The sequence below is a fragment of the Camelina sativa genome, chromosome 17 (genome assembly GCF_000633955.1).
Source record: "Camelina sativa cultivar DH55 chromosome 17, Cs, whole genome shotgun sequence".
In the NCBI taxonomy this organism is placed as follows: domain Eukaryota; kingdom Viridiplantae; phylum Streptophyta; class Magnoliopsida; order Brassicales; family Brassicaceae; genus Camelina; species Camelina sativa.
Window position 1 is genome coordinate 1,703,065 of NC_025701.1, and position 17,843 is coordinate 1,720,907.

General features: G+C 36.9%; 5 protein-coding genes across 7 annotated transcripts; 3 read left to right on the plus strand and 2 right to left on the minus strand.

Annotated features, from left to right (window-relative positions):
* Window positions 235–1,408, plus strand: LOC104754592 (auxin-responsive protein IAA12-like). The gene is made up of 4 exons (XM_010476813.2): window positions 235–535; window positions 632–749; window positions 845–906; window positions 1,002–1,408. Exons 1-4 carry the CDS (start codon window positions 280–282, stop codon window positions 1,043–1,045), a joined length of 480 nt encoding a protein of 159 aa, XP_010475115.1. The 5' UTR covers window positions 235–279; the 3' UTR covers window positions 1,046–1,408.
* On the plus strand, window positions 1,794–3,317 carry LOC104754593. Its single transcript, XM_010476814.2, has 4 exons — window positions 1,794–2,145; window positions 2,622–2,692; window positions 2,806–2,941; window positions 3,041–3,317. The coding sequence occupies exons 1-4, from the start codon at window positions 1,980–1,982 to the stop codon at window positions 3,127–3,129; spliced, it is 462 nt and encodes a 153-aa protein (XP_010475116.1). The 5' UTR covers window positions 1,794–1,979; the 3' UTR covers window positions 3,130–3,317.
* LOC104754594 lies at window positions 4,229–5,395 on the plus strand. Its single transcript, XM_010476815.2, has 3 exons — window positions 4,229–4,479; window positions 4,577–4,754; window positions 4,993–5,395. The coding sequence occupies exons 1-3, from the start codon at window positions 4,350–4,352 to the stop codon at window positions 5,237–5,239; spliced, it is 555 nt and encodes a 184-aa protein (XP_010475117.1). The 5' UTR covers window positions 4,229–4,349; the 3' UTR covers window positions 5,240–5,395.
* Window positions 6,028–8,298, minus strand: LOC104754595 (probable folate-biopterin transporter 8, chloroplastic). 2 transcript variants are annotated; one of them, XM_010476816.2, is made up of 2 exons: window positions 7,560–8,298; window positions 6,028–7,418 (listed from the first exon to the last, which is right to left on the minus strand). In XM_010476816.2, the coding sequence occupies exons 1-2, from the start codon at window positions 8,047–8,049 to the stop codon at window positions 6,274–6,276; spliced, it is 1,635 nt and encodes a 544-aa protein (XP_010475118.1). In that variant the 5' UTR covers window positions 8,050–8,298; the 3' UTR covers window positions 6,028–6,273. The 2 variants fall into 2 exon arrangements, with proteins under 2 accessions (XP_010475118.1, XP_019095009.1); XM_019239464.1 differs by having other exon boundaries at window positions 6,028–7,407; window positions 7,560–7,749.
* LOC104754596 (benzaldehyde dehydrogenase (NAD(+))-like) lies at window positions 11,181–17,542 on the minus strand. Of its 2 annotated transcripts, XM_010476817.2 has the most exons (11): window positions 17,277–17,542; window positions 16,606–16,753; window positions 14,578–16,194; window positions 14,170–14,429; window positions 13,764–13,973; window positions 13,446–13,664; window positions 12,382–13,347; window positions 12,208–12,303; window positions 12,029–12,127; window positions 11,744–11,933; window positions 11,181–11,657 (listed from the first exon to the last, which is right to left on the minus strand). In XM_010476817.2, exons 2-11 carry the CDS (start codon window positions 16,739–16,741, stop codon window positions 11,425–11,427), a joined length of 4,026 nt encoding a protein of 1,341 aa, XP_010475119.1. In that variant the 5' UTR covers window positions 16,742–16,753; window positions 17,277–17,542; the 3' UTR covers window positions 11,181–11,424. The 2 variants fall into 2 exon arrangements, with proteins under 2 accessions (XP_010475119.1, XP_019095008.1); XM_019239463.1 differs by lacking the exon at window positions 17,277–17,542 and having other exon boundaries at window positions 16,606–16,850.

Sequence of the window (17,843 nt, forward strand, 5' to 3'; positions counted from 1 at the left end):
AAATCTTTTGATGTGAAAGTTAAAGTTTTAGCTTCTGTTCTGCTTTACCCTGAATGAGAGAGTTGTTAATGTATCTTGTGAGATCTTGAGAGAGAAGAAACGCTATTGATGTGGAAATTTGTTATAGATATCGCTATGGAGTCATGCATATGCTAAAATTTGTTCATAGGAATGTTCTGTTTAAATGATTATATATGAATTTTGAGAGTAATTGAAGTGGAAATCTTGATTTGTTGTGGCAGTCAAGTGGTGGGATGGCCACCAATTGGGTCACACAGGATGAACAGTTTGGTTAATAACCAAGCTATGAAGGCGGCTAGATCCGAAGAAGAAGAAGAAGATGGGAAGAAGAAAGTGGTGAAGAATGATGAGCTCAAAGATGTGTCAGTGAAGGTGAATGGGAAAGTTCAGGGTTTAGGGTTTGTTAAGGTGAATATGGATGGTGTTGGTATAGGCAGAAAAGTGGATATGAGATCTCATTCGTCTTACGAAAACTTGGCTCAGACGCTTGAGGAAATGTTCTTCGGAATGACAGGTCAGTGATCTTGTTATTAAGTGCTTTTACTTTCAAACTGATCTTGATCTATTTGACTATGGAGCTTGACTTGACATTTTCTGTTTAAACCATAAGGTACAACTTGTCGAGAAAAGGCTAAACCACTAAGGCTTTTAGATGGATCTTCAGACTGTGTACTTACTTATGAGGATAAGGAAGGAGATTGGATGCTTGTGGGAGATGTTCCGTGGAGGTAAGAATCGAAAAACTGAGCTGTGTTTCGACAATGCAAAGCCTGATTAGTCTCTATTAAGATGTAATTTCATTATTCTCCGTCTTTTTGTTTAGAATGTTTATCAACTCGGTGAAAAGGCTGCGGATCATGGGAACCTCAGAAGCTAATGGACTTGGTAAGTTTTAAATACCATTTTCTCGATTCTTGATTTCTCATTCTAGTCATCTTGATTAAGAAAAAACAAAAACAATTGAAACATTCTTAATGCAGCACCAAGACAGCAAGAACAGAAGAAGGAGAGACGCCCTGTTTAGCTTCCCCTACCAAAGCTGGCATTGTTTTATGGTTTTTTTTTCAAGTTTTGCAAGTTTTACTCCATACTTTTTGAAGAAAGTATACCGGAGAATCGATAAGAGAAAGCACAACCTTAGATTTGATTTTAATCCGGCTTTTTGGGATATGGTTTTTCTTTAGGTTCATTCAATTCGTAGTTCTTTGTTTCTTCTTTCGCTGTGTGTACCACCAGTTTTCTCTGTTTACCTCAGAGAGAATGCTCTTGTTTATTTTCTTCTTTCATATTGTGTATATATAGTTGTTGAAGCTATCTAAATGTGATAAGAGTTATGTTTCTCTCTTTGGGTGTTGTTGATTTCAAGGAATGAATATCACTTACCTTATATATTGTCTACTGTCCTTTGTGTTTCCATTGACTGTCAAATATGTATACATTTTGTTGTATTGGTCAACTAAAAGATGTTTATATGACAATCAGATTATAATTTATAATTCTTTCTATTTGTATTTTATTTGTTGCTGTAATTTTGATTTATGGATTTTACGTTGATGAAATTACATCAAATTTAGAACTACTACCAATTTATTTATTTAAATATTTAAAACTTTACAAAATTTAATCTGATAGTATAATTCATTTTAATTGTTGACCAATTTTGTATTTATTTATATATAATAAAGTTAATTGTAGGTGGCAAAGAAAAATAAGAAATATTTTTAATTCATTCCACCAAATCAAAATATTTGGCAAGTTATTAAGACTCTTTTGCCGAAAAAGCAAAGAAGACTTAAAGAGTCCAAACCAGACAAGAACTTAAAAGTCAAAAGACCTGTATGAATGGGTAACTCTGTCGAAAGAAGAAGAAGAAGATTCATGTTTGTTTCTTCATAAAAACTCCAAATCCTCCTGAAAAGACAACAATTTTAGATTTGGGTTTTTTGGAAATTGGGAAGATGGATCATCATCATCATCATCACAATCAATGGCGTATGAGGTTCTCGTTCAAGAACGCCACAATTGCTCTCACTGTCGTCAACGTTCTCATCTTCCTCTTTCTCCTTCAGGGCTTTTTCACTTCCTCCTCCTCCTCTTCTTCTTCCTCTCGCCGGATCGTTTCAGGTTTCTCTTGCTATTTCCCTCTCACTCTGTAAACTCTTGTCATATAATTCCTTGTGGGTATATCCTGATTTTGCGTAACTTCTCTTCTTGATTACGATCAAAGTTTGGTGCTTGATGGATCATCTTGTCATGGGTCTTTCTCAGATCTGTTCACAACAACAAAAAGTTTTAATCTTGTTGAATAGTTCTTTAGATTTCTGGATTAGATTTAGTGAATTACGCTTCTGTATCACTTCAATTCTCGAATTCGATTATATCACTTGGTTTTTTTTACTCTTTATGGATTTAGGGCTTCTACACTTGAACAAGCTGTTAAATAGAGTCACACTCTAAAACCTTGTAGAGATGACAGAACTTTGAGAGATTGTTGATGTGTTTCTACATTACTCAATAGCTTTGTCTTATTTTTGGGTACTTAAAAAAAGTTTGTTCATGCATCATACATAAACACATATACACCCTTTGGATAAATGCAGCTCAGCTTCGGTACATCAAGGAAGCTGAAGAGATTAGGCTCAAGATGCAACCTTTAGAGCTCATCAAAAGAGTAAGGGCACTGTACATTTAGAAGCCACTTCTTCTAATTGCATTACAGATTTACAAGTCACATATGCTTTCGAAAGATTAAAGATTTTGGCTCTATGGTCTTTGAATGGATAGGTTCGAGAAATTGAACAGGAAGCATCCGCGGGACAAGAAACCGAGCAGCAGAAAGATGTGAAGCAGACTACAGCTGTTGATCTCTCTAAACGCCTCAAAGACTTCCGTGCGCTAAACGATGCATCAAGCTTGAAAGGTAACGATATAACAACATATCTTCTTGTCTATGTTTTGAAACTTTAAGATGACAAACAAGAGATCTGTACTGTAACAACTGATTTTATAATATGCACAGCCTTGGAAGAATGGCGAAAGCGGAAAATGGAACGAGCTAGACAACGGGATCTTGAGAAAACCGGAGGAGCTTCGTCCATCAAAACATAATCATAACTGCTGCTATATAAGTCATTAATCCTCAGATTTTCATGGCTGCTGCTATATAAAATGATTAAAAAACGTTATGTCTCATGAAAAAAATCATGTAAGCCTTAATATACACAGAACAAACCTGTCAAAACACAGGAAAAAGAAAGAAAAGGATCTCTAATGTTAAATGTTTCAGACAGTTAACATTGCTTACACCAAATTATATTGTGAAATGTGAAGGCAACTGAATTTTGTTCAAAATTGACCCAATACCGTTAGTAACTTAGTTAAATAATCTGGTGATTAAGCATCTCCACAGTCTTCACCATTGTGGCCTCTTATCATCTTTGTCATAACTTTCATTCTGTCTATTAGCTAGTTCATGTTTGTTAATTGTTATATTTGATCGCTCTATTTTTAGAGGAAACAAAAAAAAAAAATGTAAAGTAGCCATGCGGTGACAAACATGTTTGGAAGGAGATGCGGTTTTTTACCCAACAGGCCCATGAAGAGCCGTCGGGCGCAAGTGCCGTATGCAATCGAATGTATAACTCTTTTGAAAAAAAAGTCAATTTCCATCGTAGTAATATATCAAAAAATCGAAATCGACACCTTCGTGATTAAGATAAAAGAAAGAAAAACAACCAAGTTCCATATATATTATAGTCGGTGGTAATTTTTCCTCTTTATTTTCTAAATCCTTAATCGAATCTTTTTCTTTCTTTTGTCGTAAATAACTTTGTTAACATGAAATAATTCATACACGCAAATTTTCAGTATTACATATTTAAATTAAATTAATCTCCCAACATATTGGGCTATGTATATTATAAATGTTAATTCTTTCCAGGTGGATTATTATAAATAAATGACCCCAATATATTGGTAACTTGGGAACATTTAATATGATAAAAACGTAACAAGGGGATAATATAAAAGAAAGCAGTTTGGAGATTCGAGCTCGATGACAACACTGGCCTATATCCAACACTTTGGAGAAACGTCACGACACGTGTCCCACCACCTGTTAGCAGCTAAACACAAAGGGTCTATCTCGCATGGCACGTGTTCCTTTGCCAAATAACACCTAAGCTCGGTGTATATATAACTATGGATGTCCCCATATATCTTTTCCATTAAGGATCATCATCACCGAAGACCGTTAGCTAGCTTTGTTGTTGGATCAGAGAGAAAGAAAGTTTCGAGTAGCAAAGGAGTGTTAATTAAGAGGATATTTCATGGCGACGACAGTGGGAAGAAACATAGCAGCACCATTGCTGTTCTTGAATCTGGTTATGTACCTGATTGTGCTTGGTTTTGCAAGTTGGTGTGTCAATAGATACATCAACGGCCAAACCCACCACCCAAGTAAAGTTTTTGTTTTGCTTTCTTTCTCTAGATAAATGAGCTAGCTAATCTGATCTATTCGAGTTACTAATTTTTCTAATATTGAAAAATGTAATAGGTTTTGGAGGCAACGGAGCAACGCCGTTGTTCTTGACGTTTTCTCTATTGGCGGCGGTGATAGGGATAACATCGAAGTTGGCCGGAGCTAATCATATTAGGTTTTGGAGAAACGATAGTCTCGCCGCTGCCGGGTCTACTTCCATCGTTGCATGGGCCGTCACAGCTCTTGCCATGGGGTAATACAAATCTACTATATTTATTTATATGATGACATATAAATATTCTTACAGTGTGTTTATTAAATTAAAATCTTTGGAAATATGGTGTAAATGATCTAGGTATAATTTTGACAACTATTATTCTTCCAAGTTTTATATTCACTTATTCAGGATACAAAAAAAATTAGGTATTTTGGATGCAAGCGTGTGACTTGTAAATATGTAGCTAGTTTTAACGAATTTTATACTGGTGAAGGTTGGCATGCAAGCAAATAAACATAGGAGGGTGGAGAGGATGGAGATTGAAGATGATTGAAGCCTTCATTATAATCTTGACGTTCACGCAGCTGCTCTACCTCATGTTGATCCATGCCGGTTCACTTAGCAGCAAATATGGTCCCGGCTACAGAGACCAAGACTATGCTACAGGCCAAGGTCATGGTCATGTACCACACACTGCTGGCGAGCACAAGGCTGGTGTTGGAACTACTATGGCCGTTTAATTTTAAGTTTGTGTGTTTAAACTATGTTTGACTTTTGGATAGTAATTAAGTACCCCTATGATAGATAAAATTAGTTGTGTTTTTCCAAGTTTTATGTAATAATGTAATTCTATCCATCTGACGAACGAAAGAAACCTTCTGTGGTCTTTTTGTTAAGTTATGGTTTTGTGTTTCTTTTTTTGTTTGACGTCCATTGCAATTTTTCTTTTACGAAAATTGGAACTTGATTTAACAAAATAATAAACATTCAAATCAAGTGATCGCTACGCTATTTTTGGACAATATATAATTCATTGTCGGTACCAAGAATTTTAATCAATTTTGGTCCGGGTTGAGTTCGGTTTGGTTGATGTCCAATCTTACCGTAACCGAACTATGGGGCTAAGATGTAAAATATAATAAATGTCGGGGTTCTTTCTTGTAATTAAAAAAACTTCCAGTTGAGACCGTGTGTTTTGAATTCGTGATCTTAACGTCTGCTCCGTTTCGCCACAGATGGTTACTGGGTGTCGACGGCATCATATACTTGCTTGCGCTTGAGGTCGATTCATGGTAAAAGTTTTCAATCTTGGTTTCGTTTTCAACAGTTTTATAGCGACTGTGGAAAATTTCGTGAACGCCCGACAAGTGTTCGATAGAATGCCCAAGAGAAGAAACGTAGCTTATTTCTTCGATGTTAAGTATTAGGTTATGGTTGTGGAGAGATATGGACATCGTTGATATCCACCTCAACGTAGGATCCAAGAACAGTACACGATTCGACAACTTAGAATAGGATGGTCTCTACGGAGTCAGCCAAAGAAGCTATCTTATTTTTTTCCAAGAATCAGAGACACTGTAGCATCCAAATTCAGATGACATTCATGAACCAATGATAATTCTGCCACAAGAAACAGAGAAAGAGAAAAAATGGAAAAATCTCAGTATATATAGACAAAAATATACATGACCAACACGAGAGAGTAAAAGCTTCTTGGTCACAGTTGTGGTTTCACTATTCTAATTTCGTACTTTTATTTTACTATACTTAAACGCTATCTTTGTGCTTCTTCTGATTCTCTTTCCCGTCGATAAGCAACGTTTCCTTTATCTACTACTCTCCCAACACGTCTGTTTCTCCTGTTTCTTTTACTTACACCTCTCTTGCCTTCTTTCTCAATCACAGGTTCCGACATTGGAACAAAGTGTAGGAAACACAAAGGTATCAAAGCTGCTAGAGACTGTACGAGAATCCCTGAAGATAAGTTTGAATAGTTACTTGACGTTATACCAATCAGATTAGCCAACCCCACGCCTAAGAATGCGCTAACTATCTGTGATAGACACAGAGCTGAAGCAAGAAATGATGTGACTGATCCTTCACACCCTCGTGGACACATACTGGCTAATCTGACTGCAAAGGGAAGGATCTTGAACTGTGCTAGGATCTCTGCTAAGCTTGAAAAACACAGCACGTAAACCTCGTTGGAGATTCCCAACCGTAGATTTATTTGCTTCACCAAGATGAAGTCGAGGAGAATGGACAAACCGTATGAGAGTTGGATGATATACATCAGTGGTCTCATGGGAAGTGTCTTCAAGTATCGATCATAGACCACGGTTAGACCGAGAAGCATCATCTGTCCAATAACTTTCGACGATCCAATAACAGAAGGCTCTAGATTTAGAACTTGAGTTTGGTAACAGAAGACTGAACCTGAGAGAAGAGGGACCATGGCAATGGATACTGCTGCCCAAATCAAAGGCTGAGAGATCTCATCCGCCTGAATCGCTTGCGTCAGATTTGATAACGATTTCTTTACACTATCTAAAACCGAGCTTGTCTCTACTATCCGTGGTAAGTCGAAAGATTCTTCTTTGGAAGATAAAGAAACAACGAGCTGCAGAGCCAACAAACCACTGAAAACAAGAAAGGAGAACTTTGGAGGTGCTGTGAGTAAGAGATATCCTCCAAGTAAGTTTCCAAGGACTCCACCAGCTGCTGAAGCCATGAGTGCATAAGACTGGAGACCGTTGATTCGGTATCTCAGACCATATTCCGCAACAAGAGCGTCTTTTGCAACCTCGGTGATGGATGCTCCAAGGTTACTTAGCAGGACAAACGCAATGAGAGAAGGAAGGACTTCTCTAGCTCCTTGGAATATTCCCATTGAACCCCATGCTAAGACCTGCAGAAAAGCTGGCACATTCAAGATTTTAGCACATATTCAAAGGGAGCAGAGTCGCTAAATCAGCAGCCTATTCTAAAATCTCATGTTTGCAACAGACAAAGACAGAGAGACAGATGATTTCAAGACACAGCAAGGTTGGAAAAACAAACCTCCAATGGAGATGTAAGGAACTCGACGACCACTTCCGATGTAAAGAACATCTGAGAGAACACCGTAGAGAGGTTTAGCGACCATGGGAAGAAGGCAAGAGTATTGCACAAGCTGAAGCGTGGATGGTTGGAGTGCGAGGGTGTGAACCATATGGAAGTTAAGTGCAAGCCATGGGAAACATCTTGACCCTTGTACCCAATAACCTAACCCACACAAGATCGAGATTGCTTTTTTACCACCCACTTGTTCAAACCCCACCGCCGTTTCTCCAGATTCAGAGACACCACCACCATCGTTGTTTCTTCTTCTGCTTATGGAGAGACACGCGAATGTCTTCGCTCTTCTTGGTTTGGTATCCACCGTGAAAAGGGTATTGTTCTTCCTCTGCCTCTCTTCTTGTTGTTGTTGTTGTTGTCTGCTAACGAACGAAAGTGGTGGTTTCAAGAACTTGGTTGGGGAGTTTTGGATTGATAACAATGGATTTATCATGATTCCTTCCTTTGCTCCAGACTCCAGAGAGATTAAAAACAGAGGAGGAGGAGGAGAGAAAGGAAGAAGCTTTACTCTTTGTTAGAGAAAAGAATTAAAGTCACAAGCTTTGTAAGTATCGAGATTTGTGTTTATATAATTTTTGGGGCAAACCCTTAAGCATCGTTGATTCGAGGGATGAATGAGACGAAACTTGATTTTCTCATTTCTCAATATCGGAAACAAATCAAAAATTAAAGAAAGAAAGAAAGAAAAAAGATATTTTGAAGGAAGAGAGATCTAGAAGCGTGTACCAAAGAGAGTAATAAGAGGAAGACAAAACACAAAATAAGTACAAAGGTTGTCTTAATCAAGGTTATGAGTTTTTAAATGTAATTTAACCAACGGTTAAGAAGGCTTTAGAGATTAATTTATTTTCAAGGGATCCATCGGAAAATATCCTAGGAAATTGGAAACGATGAGTCATCTGATTCTGATGGTGACTTGTTACTAAAGTTTGTTATAAATTCTCTATCACAAAAAGAATTTAGTAAAGAAAATTTCTAATTTTAATTTATCAGGTCGACCCATGAGTTGATCACGTGTATGCAATTTTGTTTTCTGGACTTTTTTGGTTGCCCCTAAAGATTCAACGGTGCGTGTGCGTCGGTAACGAGTAACGACCACACTTTCAAAGACGGACAGGGAAATTTTACATGAATTATGTGGCTTACAATTTTATTATTATTTGGTTTTCAAAAAAAAAAGAAAAAAAAAGAAAAAAAAACAATTTTATTATTATTTTTGGTAAATTACTTTCTATTTGGAATTGGATACATAAATATCATCTACGATAGTTCAAATAATATCTTAGCCGACTTCTTTGCGCACAAATTAAACAAATTTTGATTTTTTTTTTTGTCTATGTTTAGACATTTAGGGTTTGGTTTTAATTCCATTTGTTTTGTTTGCTTGTAATTCTTGTTTGATATATGAGTAGTCGTCCTTTTAATAGTATATATAATAGTATATATACAAATACTAGTCCTAGATATACCTACCAAAGCTACAAAGTACAATTACACACCACAGTGTGGGATGCAATGCAAGACTAGGTACAATTAACGAGTGTCCCTATTAATTTGTTACACTCCACGTCAATAATGATTAATTTGTAGAACTTTAATCAAATTTTTTTTAACCTTACCTATTATAACAGAGAAATTTGACTGGATACCATATCCGGTTTGTTTTTGTTTAAACTTTAATTAACTGAAAACTATTTATCTTTTAGTTGTAAATCGGAAAATCAGAATTTAAGTGTGAAATTAACATTATATGAAAAATGGATTGAACTTATAACATCTTTAATGACCAACAGAAATCGTATGGACGAGATACCAAGTCCACTTTGTTTTCACATAACATTTTAGTTTTAAAGAAAAGAAAAATTAAATATTTGTATAGTAAAAGAATTTTAGTTAAATAAAAACAGTTAACATATTAGTTGTAAATCCAAAAATCAAAATTTAAATGTTAAATTTACATTATATGAAAACACATTGAACTTATAACACCTCTAACGGACCAAATGAAATTGTAAGGACAGGATGTTAAATCCGCTTTGTTTCCACAATATGAAAATTTTACAATTTTAGTTTTTATTTTCAAATTTCTTTTTTTATATGTAGTTAAAAATTTTAGTTATAAAAAAAGTTTTACATATTAGTTATAAAATTTAAAAATCAAAACTTAGATGTTAAATTTACATTATGTGAAAACATATTGAACTTATAACACCTCTAACAGACAAAAAAAAATCCTAAGGACGGGATGTCAAGCCCGGTTTGTTTCCACAATATGAAAATTTGACAACTTTAGTTTTTATTTTCAAATAATTTTTTATGTATGGTTAAAATCTTTAGTTATAGAGAAAAGTTTTACATATTAGTTATAGATTTGAAAATCAAAACTTAGATATTAAATTTACATTATGTGAAAACATATTGAACTTATAACACCTCTAACGGATCAAAGGAAATCCTAAGGACCGGATGTCAAGCCCGGTTTGTTTCCACAATATGGAAATCTAACACTTTAGTTTTTATTTTCAAATAAAAATATTTTATTTATACTTAAGAACTTTACTTATATAAAAAAAGGTTTACATATTAGTTATAAATTTGAAAACACTAAAATAAAAATATTTTGTATACTTAAATAAAAAATACTTATTGAAAACACTTATTTTGAAATTAAGTTTTAAATTTGAGATTTGAAAATCAAAAGTAAAAAAACATTTTTACCACCAATTCAATATTATTATCTATATAGGCTTATTAAATTTGTAAAAGAATGCTGAAAAAAAAAAAAATTTGTAAAAGAAAAACAGAGAATAGATTTCATTACCATGTCTTTTCCACGAAACCAAACAGTCTTGCGCCGCTGCACCCACAGACTTGGCAAATCAAGAATAGGAACCACAGTAACGAGAAAACTAAAGGTTAACTTAACTATGACACAAAGATTATATAAAAAAAAAAAGGGTTATAGGTCACTAGGTCAGGTCAATACCGTAAAACTACAAGAGCCAGCCTAAGTTCATCTGATTAACTGCAACTAAGATTTAATTGCCTTTATAAAACCAAAATTCAGTAGGCAAAGCAACAAGTTAGGGTTAAATTACAAATTCAAAGTAGCGAGATCAAATAGGAATAGTGACGAGTAGTTTCAGAAGGAACAAACCTGCCTCTCGTTACAATGGCGCGTATGATGATTGATGCATGCATCCATGGTTTGCGTCGCCAACTCGATGAGATCCTCCATGATAAAAACAGAGAAACGGACTAAGAATGGTGGTGAGATCTGTGATCGTGCGGTGCGATCAAAAGACGAGTAATACTTCCCACGGCGTTGGTACAGATGGTCATCGAGATCGGTGACGTTGAGTCCTCTCTGTAAGACATTAGCATTGCTTTGCTCAAGATGAAACAGAGACTAAAAAAGAAAAAGCAGAACAAATTAGGGTTTTTTTTTTGGCTCTCGAAGAATTATGATTTCTCAAAGAGCTGAGAGATTGTTTATATAGAAAAGGTTGCCAACACGAAAAAAAGGAAATATTAGGTTTTCAAACAAAAAAATAAAAAAGGAAATCACTCAGAACAAAATATATATTAGAAAAAAGTAAATTTGATCACAGCGGTGATAAAAAGTTACCGTTACAACAAATATATCATATATATATATATATATATATATATATGATGTATTTGACGGCCTAACAATTTATATGTGACTTGCGTTTGCTGTGTTAATTTAGAGATTCAAATATAAAAACCACAAATAATTAAGAAACTGTTTTATTTTGATTCTTCAGTGATATCTGACTCTGTTATTTTAAGGATATGTTTTCCATTCTAAGTACTTCTCTACGCTTTCAAGGCCACAAAGCTGCTTCACTACTGGCATAATCGCTGGAACCGGCAACTCAAAACCAATATCAGATATGTCTTTACGATGATCACCATCAATGCACTTCCATGAAAGGTACTGTTTTCGAGCTTCTCTAATGGCTGATCTTGTTGCAGAGTGCACAGAAGCCGCCACAAGCAACGGAGGCTCACCTGAAGCTGCATCAGAAGAAGAAGGCAGTTTCAGCGACAACCAATATTAAGAAGAGAGAGATGAATCTCATTGATTCTTTAGCTAAAAACACCTTTAGAGGAGAGAATGCGGTTCTTGTGATGACCACTGTTGAGAATCTGAACGTTGAACTGTTTGGGAATTGTGTCTATCGTCGGGATTTTGTAGTCCCATGTGCCTTCTTCATTCACAAGTCCGTTTTCATCTGTTGTGTACTCCTCATACATGAAAAACCCTATTCCTTGAACAAACGCTCCTTCAATCTTCTCAAAGAAAATAAACAGAAAGGCCAATTAAACAACCTGTTATATATAACATTAAGTGTACATCCACAATCCAAACAAAAACTCATGCTTACCTGTCCTAAATCAACAGCAGGGTTAAGGCTTTTTCCACAGTCGTAGATAATATCTGATCTTATAATTTCTGTTCTACCTGTCACAAGGTCTACTTCCACCTGCACATTTTTACATATATTCTCGAGGATTACTGATTCTGTCTTAGGGAATGGTTGAAAATATTGGCGATGTGATTCACCTCACTGGCTCCAACTCCATAGTTGAGGTATTCTGCGGAAGAGGACTCTGGCTTATAAAAGGTTCGAGCTGATAAGTCCACAGATTGAGCATATGCCTGCAGTTTCACATATGGAGATATTTCCTTGACAACTGGATTAATATACGAAGAATTATCAGTAACTAAGTTTTATACCTGTTGAATGAGCATGTCCCACGTCACGGATCGAGCATTCTCAAGAATCTGATTCATGGTAGGTTTCAGCCTCTCCACCAAGATACCACAGCAAAGCCTCACTGCTTCACAACAGTTCTCGGAGGTTGTGCTACCCGCAGTGTAACTGCTTTGAGACATACTGAGTGTGTCAGTCTGAAGAAGCCGTATTCTTTCAAGCAGATCTTCACTTCCGTCGCATTTAATCATACCAAGACCATAAGCAACCATCTGTTGTACCTTTGTCAATAACCCTTGCCCCACCTCAATACCTGCAACCTCAACCGCAACCGAACCATCACTCAAAATGCTTACTTTTCCTGGAGTTGGCCTATGGCCAACTAGATGGATGATGGGTACTCGAGAAATCCCCCTTTTGCGCCATACATTACAAAGGTTAAACTCTTTCACCGATTCAGCTCTTCGCCTGAAATCTGCAGATATCTCCAATTTGTCCCATAATAAAGGCAAAGTATATTCATCAGGCTCACCAGCATCTTGCTTATAGAACTTTCTGAGGCTTTCGTAAGTATGAAGATTTATCCTTCTCACAACATCCACGTCCATGTTCAGGGAAGATGCTAAATTCTCAATAATGGATTCAGCAATGTATGAACCTTGTACCTCACCGGGTGCCCTCAAAGATGTTCTGCTTGGAAGGTTTGTCTTACACACTTTGATATCAAATGACAATGCACCCCAGTCATATTTCCTCAAGGAATTCATTATATTCAATGGCAGTATTGGACTTACATCCACATCTATCCCTGCATCTATTAAAATACATAGCTCTAGTGCAGTGACTTTACCATCACATCTGAAACCTACACTGTAAGTTATTTTCATGGGATGCCTCCCTCCAGTCATTATCATATCAGTTTTACGGTTGAGGTATATCTTTACAGGACGCTGCAATTTTTGTGCAGCAAGCGCACAAGCTGTCGCAACCTGAAATCATCTTCAACAGCATTAACATCAAATTACAATAAAAAGGTCTCTTGCTACTCTCCTAGTGACTTCTATTTAGAGATCAAAATATTACTTACAGGCATAGATTTAATAGCTTTTCCACCAAAGCCACCTCCGACTCTTCTGGTGATGACTCGCACGTTATGCTCTGGGATGCCAAGACATGTAGCAATCACTGATTGTGTGTACTCGGGGGCTTGTGTTGAACTGTAAACCACTAGACAATTGTCTTCGTCTGGCAAGGCAAGTGTCGTTTGTGTCTCCATATAGAAGAAGTACTGTGACCCGAGTCTCAACTGCATAACCGTATTCAACAGGACACATGAGTGTAAGAATCTATTAGAAAACAATTTTGAATAGATCGAGATCAAGAGATAAGAAAGGAGTTCCAATACTTCTACTGAGCGTATCTTGCGATCAGCTTCAGCTATTCCTTTCGAAACGTCGCCAACGGGTTCGGGGTGATATTGGGGAGGAACCTCAAAAAGGCTGGACCTTTTGACTGCATCCTCCACAGATAATACTGGTGTTCCTATATTCTTTGAATCGTACTCAACTACTGCAAGATTTGCTGCCATATCTGCATGTTTTTGTGTGTCTGCAACCTGATAGTTCACCAAAAATGGACAAATATATTGAAGGAAGTTGATTAAGCATCCCATGAAGCTGAGTGAACCAAACAGCACAAATTATGAAAATGGAACTATTGATTCAGACCCCATATCGAAAGGAGAGTTTAGTTGTCAGAATTAAACTATTTACATTCCTTTTATCATGCAAGTATGTAAAAATTGGACTTACCACAAGAGCAATTATTTGTCCGGCAGATATAGTAACTTCATCTGCAAATAGAGGCCCTGTGCCAAACATAGTAATGTAACCAACGTTTTGCCCTAGTTGAGGAATATCCTTGAAAGTAATAATTGCCAAAACTCCAATTGGTGCCACATTCCCTCCAAAACCAACTTTGTTTATCCGAGCCAATGGCTTTGTGCTATAAATGAATGCTCCATGTAGACAATGGGGTAAGGATGGAATATCATCAACGTAAACAGCTTCACCTGGAAAGACAGACACTCATGTAAGTTCTTATGCTGTTTGTCTAATAAACATAGTGACTAAAGATCTTAAAGCATTTCTGCTTGACTCTTTTCACCATAGTACTATAAGGTTATTTAAAAACGATCAAAGGAACACAATAGTACTAACCAGAAGCCTGCATTTCAGCTCCAAATTTGATAATGGCTTCACCAACAGGGTGATATTTTTTACTTTCAAACACCTGCTGTGCAGATGACAGCAAAGGTGGACATATTGTTGGATCGACGTGTCCATCAACATGTTTTCTTTCTGAATCCCAACAGCCACTCTCGATCAGAGGATAGAGAAAATCAAAGAGAAACCCAACGGCCAAGCTTTTCTTATACTCAGGGTATGAGGTCTCTATGCTGGGCACTATGATCCCTTTAAGTAACCTCACAGCTTCATACAAAACACCGTGGCTGAGTATTTTACCCGTCAAGAAATCTTCAACTTCCCTCGCCCTGATGGAATGATACCCACCATAAGAACCAAATGCCAACCGGCATTTATCCACAATGATGCCTCTTGATGATGCATCGCGAGAGACTACTGCTAAGAAAGCAGCGTTGATATAAGGCAATGCACTTCCAATAGGGCGAAGTGCAGCTCGATAGGTTTCAAAAAGCAAACCAGTTGTGGAAGAAGCAATCCAGCTAGGAATGTGAACCTTTAAAAGAACAGTTTTAGTGTCTAATATTGGAGGCGCCACAAGATACTCTCCCATCCTAAGCTTCTCGTGTCTCCCTGCATTTATCATATACACAGACGCATCTGCAGCGAGCAAAAGTGTGGTTATGTCGGAAGGAAAATTTTTGCTCTGTGCCATCACTAGATTACCACCGATACTCCCTGAGTTTCTGATAAAATGGTTGGCCACCTTCTCCATGTGGACACCTATTTTCTTGAAAACATAAGCAGATGAATTTTCCTCCATCAAAGCATCAATAACTTTAGATATGGTAACAACTGCTCCAATTTCAATTCCTCTGTCATCTTTCTTGATCATTGACATCTCTGGAATGTGGCTAATATCAATATATCTAGCATATCGTTTCTCTTCTTTGTAGTAACCTGTTCCTGTGTTGCCAACAACTAATTTTAGCAAACCTCTATCACCGCCGGGGTTGGTTGTTGCCAGTATTTCTTGAAGCTCTGCAACGCTAACAGGAGTGCTCCAATGATACCTTGTCTGATCCAAAACATTATATTGACACTTTATCTTTTCCTTCAAGAATTCTGGAAAAGTGACAAGATCTTTATCAGGGTTGTAAGGAGGCAATTTCTTTAACTTCTCTTCTCTGCTTTCACCTTTCCTCCAAAAAGAGTTGAAACCCAAATCCTCTATATCGACATCGGCAGCAAAACTCTTGCAAGCATCAGCAATGGGACGATACCCGGTGCAGCGACAAAGATTTCCAGCGATGGACTTCTCTGCTGCAAGAGCAGTAAGGCATTCTGGAGAAGAGTGTGAGCTTTTGGAGTTATGGACGTTTGAAAGAGCGGAGTAGAGAGAAATGCACATCCCCGGGGTACAGAAACCACATTGAGAGGCATGAAACCCCGCAAATCTCTTGTGAATTGGGTGGAACCCTTTTTCTGTGTTCCCGAGTCCCTCAGATGTGGTTATGGAACACCCATTTATGCTACAAAGAAGGGTCAGGCAAGAGTTTATAGAATATTCCTCGACGTGGTCTAACACAGGATCATATTTTGATAGAATCACGATGCAAGCACCACAACCCCCTGCATGAAAAATATAATTGCTTTAATGAGAGATACAAACACTGAAAATTCTGGAAAGGCAACAAAAGAACACAGAAATATTCAACAAGGAAAAAAAACATGTTCCTAAACTCATCTCAGTTTACTAGACACTTCTCTAACAAGTGGTTGAATTCAGGTAAATACGAGTGGCATAAAACCAAAACATAAGTCTGAAAAGGAAGGAGTACATAAACATAGATTCTAACGATCTGGAGCAACGTTTACAGATTCAAACATTAAATTCATGAATATTGCTTTTTGTGGAAGACAAAAGTGGTAATCATCCAAGTCTAGATATGAAGTTCAGATTCAAGCAGAGAAGTGCAGCATATAAACCGAATGAAAGCACGAGGATAGTCATTGGAAAAATAAACAGTGTGTGTGTAATACCTTCACCACAGCTGAGCTTGACACTCTTAAAGCAAGTGTTGGAGCGCAAGAACTCGAGTAAAGTCGTAGAAGGATTAACTGACAAGACTTCAAATTTCTCTCCATTAACAGCAAACACCAAATCTTCACCCGCCATTCTCTTCCAAAACTAATTAATATCAGTGGACAACACAGTTAGTAGCTGCATGAAGAGCTCAAGTATTGGCAGGAATTTATAAAGACTTAAACCAGTTGCAACAGGAAGTGCAACAAAAACAAGAGAAAGTGATTGACAAGAGGTTCTTAGAGTCAAACATAAAATCCACTGACATTATCAATTTCAATACGAAACGAAAGCAGAGATTAGTAAATTGGACGCAAAGCTATCTACCAAAACGAGTCCCACTCTCCACTATAAATATGAGTGATAAAGCAATGCTGATTTTTATTTAAGAGGTGATGGGTACAAGATATGGTGTTTCAACTCTCTAGTCGTAAAGCTGAGAGAGATCAGAAACTGGAACATTGTATCTAAAATGAGAAAAAAATTCTTAAAATGGAATTCATAGTGTTGATGAGAACTACGTCATTGTGCCCATAAACTTCTAATCAGGTTTACCAAAATTATAGTAACTCATTCCGTATTGGGTGAAAAAAACGACTACTTTATATCTCTAATTTCAACGTTTTACCTATATCGGAAGGTGACTTTGGCCTTGGAGGTCCGATTGATTTCTCCGGAAACTTTACTCTTCGGTCTTCCCCATTCGATACCCATTCCTTTTGGTTTGCGCGAATCACTCCATCCCGAAATATCCCATTCACACTTGATCTCGAATCGAAGCATCTCTGTGTTTCGAAGGCTCAGTACGTTCGTTCGCTCACCTCTGGGTTCGCAGAGACACTGCTCAACGCGTCGTAACGACCTCCCGCAATCCCTAAATTTCGAAACCTTTTTTTTTTTTTTTCTTTCAATTTTTAAAACCCAATTTAAACGGAGATTCTAGTTTTGGTAGGGGTCCAATCTGATCTAACCGATTCAAACCGTACCGAGTCACTATAAATGTCATTTAAACCATGAACTTTCAGATTTTGGCCATTTAAACCATGAACTTTGTTGTAGGCGATTTAAAACATCAACTTTTGTTGAATAGTTTTTTTAAACATGAAGTTTCGGTGAACAACCCAAAAAAGACATGACGTTAAATCTGATAATTGACCTACTAACAGACGTTACTATTCCGTTAATCACACCGTTA

Excerpts from the sequence above, each read along its gene's own strand:
- LOC104754595 (XM_010476816.2), bottom strand. The coding sequence starts at position 8,049 with ATGATAAATCCATTGTTATCAATCCAAAACTCCCCAACCAAGTTCTTG. Across the intron at positions 7,419-7,559 it reads TCCTTACATCTCCATTGGAG|CTTTTCTGCAGGTCTTAGCA; the intron begins GTTTGTTTTTCC and ends TGAATGTGCCAG.
- LOC104754592 (XM_010476813.2), top strand. The coding sequence starts at position 280 with ATGAACAGTTTGGTTAATAACCAAGCTATGAAGGCGGCTAGATCCGAA. Across the intron at positions 750-844 it reads GTGGGAGATGTTCCGTGGAG|AATGTTTATCAACTCGGTGA; the intron begins GTAAGAATCGAA and ends CTTTTTGTTTAG. Across the intron at positions 907-1,001 it reads CTCAGAAGCTAATGGACTTG|CACCAAGACAGCAAGAACAG; the intron begins GTAAGTTTTAAA and ends TTCTTAATGCAG.
- LOC104754596 (XM_010476817.2), bottom strand. The coding sequence starts at position 16,741 with ATGGCGGGTGAAGATTTGGTGTTTGCTGTTAATGGAGAGAAATTTGAA. Across the intron at positions 16,195-16,605 it reads CAAGCTCAGCTGTGGTGAAG|GGGGTTGTGGTGCTTGCATC; the intron begins GTATTACACACA and ends TTTTTCATGCAG. Across the intron at positions 12,304-12,381 it reads GGGACATGCTCATTCAACAG|GCATATGCTCAATCTGTGGA; the intron begins GTATAAAACTTA and ends GTGAAACTGCAG.
- LOC104754594 (XM_010476815.2), top strand. The coding sequence starts at position 4,350 with ATGGCGACGACAGTGGGAAGAAACATAGCAGCACCATTGCTGTTCTTG. Across the intron at positions 4,480-4,576 it reads CGGCCAAACCCACCACCCAA|GTTTTGGAGGCAACGGAGCA; the intron begins GTAAAGTTTTTG and ends AAAATGTAATAG. Across the intron at positions 4,755-4,992 it reads GTCACAGCTCTTGCCATGGG|GTTGGCATGCAAGCAAATAA; the intron begins GTAATACAAATC and ends ATACTGGTGAAG.
- LOC104754593 (XM_010476814.2), top strand. The coding sequence starts at position 1,980 with ATGGATCATCATCATCATCATCACAATCAATGGCGTATGAGGTTCTCG. Across the intron at positions 2,693-2,805 it reads CTTTAGAGCTCATCAAAAGA|GTTCGAGAAATTGAACAGGA; the intron begins GTAAGGGCACTG and ends TTGAATGGATAG. Across the intron at positions 2,942-3,040 it reads CGATGCATCAAGCTTGAAAG|CCTTGGAAGAATGGCGAAAG; the intron begins GTAACGATATAA and ends TAATATGCACAG.